This window comes from Mercenaria mercenaria, chromosome 9 (genome assembly GCF_021730395.1).
Source record: "Mercenaria mercenaria strain notata chromosome 9, MADL_Memer_1, whole genome shotgun sequence".
NCBI classification, from domain to species: Eukaryota; Metazoa; Mollusca; class Bivalvia; order Venerida; family Veneridae; genus Mercenaria; species Mercenaria mercenaria.
In genome coordinates, this window is record NC_069369.1 from 18297749 (window position 1) to 18304983 (window position 7235).

The window sequence follows — 7235 nt, forward strand, 5'->3', positions numbered from 1 at the left end:
TTTTAATTCCTAGTCATTGTATATGTGATATTTGAAATTTGTTTTTAATTTTGTGTTGTACCATTCCATGTGTTTTATATACTGAAATAAATAAATCAATAAATCAATCAATCAATTAATCAATTACCAGTAGGTGTTTAATCACTGCTCATGACAAAACATATCCTGGAATGGGACGGACAAATCGTGAAAGATTCAACTGTTTTTTACTTGCATTCCCAGCAGTCTTAATGAAATTTTATTTCAAATAATAATTGCAGTTCAAGGGAATATTTTCGCCTCATAGGACTTCCGTTTCGATTTTATTTTTTTTTGTGGAAGTCAGTCGATATAACAATAACGCGTTTACGTTCATTTGCTCGACAGTAACATTGTCCAAAATTAATTATATATGTATTTATCTACGGTGGCACAGCTTGTTTTGTTTTACTTGCATTTATTTGTTTAATCTGCACTGCAAAGTCACAGCTGTCTCCAGTTATTATTAATGATTTGTCGGCCAAGCGAAATTTGAATTTTGCGACTTGTTTTCAGATTCACGTGGGTGCAAGAATACAATTCAAATATTATAATATTTTATTATTTCACGAATCTGGAGTTTTAATTCAAAGCCCTGATTTTATTTTGGGAACATGGGTGAGGTATGGTGGTTGACTAATGATCAATAATGATGCTACTTTTATACTAAAGTTACTGATTTCAATAAATATGCCAAAATTTTGATGAAAATGTAAACTTACAGATAATAAATATGCCCTGCCAGGAACTCTCTATGCTCCTGCTTTTACACATTTATTGATTAATGTTTATATAACGTTTCTATCTGGAAAGGTTTTCGCAAAAGTCAAATGGTGCTTCTCTTGATAATCAGTAGCAAATTTCTGTTGATCGTTTTTCGCTTTGATATAAATCAGTTCGTTGGAATTTAGAAGATTCTGAGATGGGTTGCCTTTTCGGGCCACGGGTCTGGCATATACTCGTATGCCATAAATGGTGTACAATTGTTTGTGCCTTTAAATGGGGTATATCGACTGGCAATATAGATTATTCAAACTTTTAATATGACCTTGCAGTTGTGTACACGCTTATTTATTACAAAATGCATGGCCAGTAATGAGAAGAAAATAAAACAAGTAAGATTAGCCATTTTTGTGTAACATAAAATAATTACTTAGCAGGTATAAATATATTATCCAATCGTAGTGTGTTCACCAGAAAGAGGTTAACCTGTGATAAAACAAATCTAAAAAATGAAATATTCGACAAAGCCTAGCATTTTATTACTAATTCATTTCGTTGATATACCGACAATACATCGTGTAAGACCCTCTTTGTAATTGATATTACTGTGTTTACGATCGGGATGAAATATTTATAAATCTTTTATAAGCAGAATTAGATATAAAATATCACTAATGAATAACAAAAGCAGTAAGCAACAGTACTGCTAATTTGTTGCTTTGTGGAGTTTTTACTACTTTCAAACTAACATTGTATTTGTTCTCGACAAATACACATATTGCACTAATTAATGTGTCAAAAAGACAATTTAAAATGTCAATATTACAAAAATGCAAGACAGAATTGAAATTTTACCAAATTGAATTCAAAGAGAATGGACAGCTCATAGAACATTAATATCTAGTTGAATACGGACAATGAAGACATAAATAAGGTTCAGAATAAATAAATCAGTTAAATACATAAACAACGTCAATATATTGAGGTTATATTTCCGTCATTGATCTTAAACGTTTAATCAAACATGGCTAATGTTTTTGCATTACTGTATATAATGAAAACAATGATACATATCAAATTAGGAAGCAATATTCAAATTCAGATAACAACATGTCTATTTATCTTTTGCCTATGCAGGATTGTTTGCTTTCTAGAAGGATATACATTAATGGATTCATCGCTGAATTTCCATATCCTAGCCACAATACCACAATTTCTACAATATATGGAATGTTATAATAGCTAAAAATGACAAGTTTACAAACGACAAAGAAAGGCAACCAGCAAATGAAGAAACATCCTGTCAGAACAGCAATTGTCCTTGCAATATGAATGTTCTGTGAGTTATATCCGCTTTTTCTGGAATGAGGACTTGCAACGTTTAACACACATTTTTTTTTAGTACTTTCGTGTCGAACATGTTTTAACACTTTTAAATTGAAGCATAGAATGAGAAACCCAGGAATGAAAAATGTTAGTGTAGAACAGAGCATATCATAGTATACATTTACTATGAATATACATTTATCTGCAAGATAAACAGTGCATCGAACAATTTGTTCCTCAATACCATAATGATGGAGACCAGGCATGATAAAGCCAAATGAAACTGTTGTTACGACTAGCCAGCACATAAGAAATAGAAAAATCATATTTCGTCTCCTGCAAATCCTAAGATAAGAAAATGGTTTACACAGTGCAACATATCTTTCAAATGTTAAAATAGACAAGTGAATAATTGAGGACGATGTCAACATGACATCAGCACTGTTCATCAAAGAACACGTTCTAGATCCAAACAAATGCTTCACGTCAGTAAATTCGTTTGCTATATTGAATGGCATTACTGTAAGTCCAACAATTAAATCCACTGCTGCCATAGATGTCAGGAAAAATCGTGTGAACACCTTGTATTTATGTCTTCTGTTTAATTTTGCAATTAGAATAACATTTAAACATACTACTCCGACAGACAAAACAACAAAAACTGAGAACATCACTAATTTGGGAACTTTTTCTATTTTTGCTGTTTCATCCTTAGAACAGGAATTATTTGATGTTATGGTATTGCTAACAATGATGTACGTAGAAACGTTATCCATGCTATTTTCCGCCTGTTTCTAGATTTGCGCAACAATTTGCACGATTCAGTTTCAGTTCAGTGATAAAACATCCCTGGAATTTTTTATATTCACACTTCTTTTCCGGCAGTCTGGAACTATGGTGAACATCGTTCTATTCTCCCTTCATATATGATATGTTTTCTAAACACAACGTTTCCGTGTCAGTCTTGAATAAGCAGCCGTCCTAAAGTATCTGTTTTATATAATCTATTTCTGAACATGATATTATATCCAGATAATAATCATATATTGCCCTGATAATATCAGCATATATGACATTCTCTGTTTGTTCACAGTTAAAAGCAATTTATGAAATAATTCGGGACGAAGACAAAATATTTGCTAACTCTATCGTTATCTATTGTCTGTTGGCTACATCCAATTGAAATTGCCAGGTAAATAGGCGCTCAATACAAATACCACAATACATGTTAATGATGCAGTGATGTTAGCTTGAAGTTACGATCTAATCCAAATGTTTAACGTGTCTATGATGTGCTTGTTTCTTACATTCTATTCATTGATGTATTTCTTTTACATTTTTCGTGTTAATTCTTTGAACAAGTTCTACTTCTAAAATTAAACACAGTTTTATTTTTTCTGTTTCACTATTTTCATGTTCGATTTAGCATCATTTGCAGAACTGTTTCGCCATGCAAAATGGGTTGGTAACTGTAACTGTTCCAATCAAACTTTATCTATTTTATTTAGCTTTTGCACTTTTTTCCTTTTCCAAATAGTGAATCAATTTCTATATACATCAGTAAACAAACAGAAAACGTTTATTTCCAGTCTTGATGTTTTAGCATAGCTCGTATTCATTAATGTTATGAAGATATTTCCACAATTAAATAATTTTTAGTGATGAAGAGATTATGTCAGTATGTTATGTAGAATATATCCAATTAACATAGATGGAAACAATCTTCAACAAAGGAAATGTTTGGCTTCGTTACAAATCTGTAATTGAAACGTTGTAGCTATTCCTTGCAGTTATAAAAATATGCGTTTAAACTATACTGCTGCATAAATTATTAATATAAAAAAACCCTGACAAGCAATAACATGATTAAACAATGCATCATTTCGTTATCTCTTGTAACAGCTGTATCAGGCTAATTGACCGGAGCATTTAATATTGAATTTCTGTACAATAGCTGTATATTACACTAGCAGAATGTTCACTCTAAGGGCGAATGATTCAGAGATACGGAGTGTGAATTGATAGAATTGCCGGTGTCACTATAGCACCAATAAGGTAAAATTTATTTAAAATAGTAGTTGAGACAAATGCCAATTCTTTCTACACTCCAGAGAGAGATCTTACTGGCATGTCTTTTTAACGATTTCCGACTGTCCTGTGCAGGACAATAATCCACTAATATTTCCATATAAATGTAACCCCTTCCCTCCTCCGTTAAGTGGCTTCACATTCTTCGCAGGATGTCTGATATTTAGAACACTCTATGATCTGAGAACTCCGCACAATATCCGTCTGGACAATAAGAATAATCTGGAAAGAATTTACTTTTCTTCTTTTATGGAGCGTTACTATGTAGAAATTAAGTACATACTTTACTACATGTATCTGTAGGCTATACTCGTACTTGTACTGTAGTTTATTTCACCTTGTTCATATGATGGATCTATGAACTATAGACAAAAAGTCAAATAAACGGGGTCAACCCGCAAGGGGCCCCAAATTAAAATAAATAAGGTAAAGGACCTAATCAGCTGTATCAAAAATAAAATTTTATTCCTGCTGGAGCCAGGAAATGAAGACAATGCGGAACATACGATAAGAAAAACCATATTCCAAGAACGCAGTCAGTAGCCACTCCTCTCCACGCAGTCCGTACCCACATCTTCTCCACGCAGTCAGTAGCCACTCCTCTCCACGTAGTCAGTAGCCGTTCCTCTCCACGCAGTCAGTAGCCACTCCTCTCCACGCAGTCAGTAGCCGCTCCTCTCCATGCATGTCATGATTATTTCTTTGACTGTTTAAGTAAGTTGTAGCAACACCTCTGATTATTCCTCTGATTTTTTGTCAGGTATGCCGTGCCTCTCTAGCATATCTTGATGATTTCTTTGATTCTGTGAGTCAGGTATAGCCACCCCTCTTCCCGCACATCAATATTATTTCTCTAATTATGTTAGTCCGCAATGTCACAAGTGGTTGTCATTTATACTATAACATACATTTTATCTGACAGAACATACATCAGGAGGTTAATCAGATTACACAAAGATAAAAGCAACACTTGCATCCCCTCCCTCAGAAAATAAATCTTGACACGCGGTGAAAAGCATTCTTTGAGTTATAGGTGAAAGTATTATAATATTATACATAAGCGTGAACTGCAAGACAAAGTTGAAAAATATTGTCATTTTAATCGTAACGCCTACTGAACAATCAGGTACGATTTTGATTCAAACAATTCAAATCAAATGAAACCAACTTGATACCCAAATTTAAACATACTGATCTAGTTTACTTTCAACCTTTCAACCTTGTTCATTTACATTATCGTATTATTTGCATTAAATAGAAATTCAAAGTGATGATACAGAGGCAGCATTTCCGTTGTGAATGAAATGTTTTTATCGAATCCGTCTGGGTAAACTTGTTTTTCAAAATCTGTTTTGTTCAGTAATTGCATCCATCACGAATCATTATTAAAACATTACCAGAAATTCCCTTCAGGTATGAAAATATGAGTTTATGTGTATTAATGTAAATGAATAATTAATTGAGGCTCTGTAGAAAAATGACTGCAAGTGCCAGAGGGTGATCTGACAACTGAAAAGCATTTTTCTTTACTCTCAAGAGACTCAAGAGTCCGGATTGTTTTGTATAATTGTTTGTTTTCAAGATGGGTTTTAGTAATATCATAGATGGTGGTACATGTAAAATGTATTTAAGGTGAGTCATTTCTTCAATAGATTTAAACTGTCTGTAAACTGTCTGTAAAGTTTTCTGCATGCCAGGCATATTATACATCATAATATTATAACTGTTTTCTGATTTATTTCAAAATCTCATGCAAAAGACAACTTTTTGTTTTGTCTTGTCATGAAATCATACATAATGGCAATTTTATCATGTCTTGGAACTTTAAATGTTAAAATTAAGGGAAAATATGTTATAAACGGTAAAATATTAAATGTTTTGCCCACAGGCGACTATTGGTAAAGGTTTTACTCTTTTTTTAAATGTAGACAACTTTTTATGTCATATTATTCCGGCTGCTCGTCATACTCAAGAACGGAGAACTGAAACCTGTTAAATGATATTTTCATTCAAATTCCTATCATATCATTGTAACATTGTTTTATCAGTAAAAATGGTTACGTTATTGCACAAAGCATGAATATTATTTTCCCAAGCTAACCTGATAAAACAATAAGATTTAATAATCAATCTTTGTGTCAGGCTTGTCAAAAGCAGTGGGAAGTAATGTATATTATCTAGTACATATTATGTTTATAAAATTCATACAAATAATGATTTTATCTTATAAAGACTGAATTTCTTTTTCCTTTATTTAAAATTTCTTTCTGTCTTTAAATGTCGGAGATCGATTTTGTTTACCGTACAATGAGGTGCGATTGATTATAAGCTTGGATCGTTAAGGGGTGGAAAAAAGCAAGTTTCAATGGATTTTCCTACTGTAAAGATCGGGTGGATACAAAAGCAGGCAAAACATACTGGAGATGCGAAAATAGAAAATGTGCGGAGCGATTGATTATCAGGCGATGACACTGTGTTGAAAGAGTCCGACCATGATCTCCATGGACCTGATTTTCCGCAGATTGCTGTACAGAATGTCTATGGCGAGAATGAGGGAGGCTGCCGCTTCATCACAAGATGAGCCCATCGCAATTGTTAGTAAAGTGTTGGCATCCAATTTACCTTCGGAATTATGTGCTTTCTGGCCAAAAGAGGCCACTGGTAAGAGGAAAATTCAAAGACAAAGACGTAAGGTATTGCCAGAAATCCCGTCGTCACTAAAGGAACTATTCATTTCGGAACAATGGCAGCGAAACAGTAATGGGGAACAGTTTCTCTTATGTGACATAGAGTTCGAAAGTGCTGAACGAATTCTGATCTTTTACACGGAACGAAATTTAAATAGCTGTGCTACAGCTATGTATGGTATGGTGATGGTACATTTAGTGTGGCTCCCCATTTTTTTCATATAAGTAAAGGGATCCTTCGAAAGCACTGAGAACAAGCAAACTGCAGACTTAGTTTAAACATATTTTTATTTCTTTCGATAAAGTACATAGTCAGATACATGTGCAAAATACATTTGTGAAATGTTGGATTGGAAAACAAGCAAGTAAATGCTTATATTAATTCCTTTCCGT

General features: G+C 33.2%; 1 protein-coding gene across 1 annotated transcript; it reads right to left on the bottom strand.

Moving 5' to 3' along the window:
- Nucleotides 1-1093: 1093 nt before the first annotated feature.
- LOC123547784 (5-hydroxytryptamine receptor 4-like) lies at nt 1094-3869 on the bottom strand. Its single transcript, XM_045335042.2, has one exon. It carries the CDS (start codon nt 2841-2843, stop codon nt 1860-1862), a length of 984 nt encoding a protein of 327 aa, XP_045190977.2. The 5' UTR covers nt 2844-3869; the 3' UTR covers nt 1094-1859.
- Nucleotides 3870-7235: the final 3366 nt, after the last annotated feature.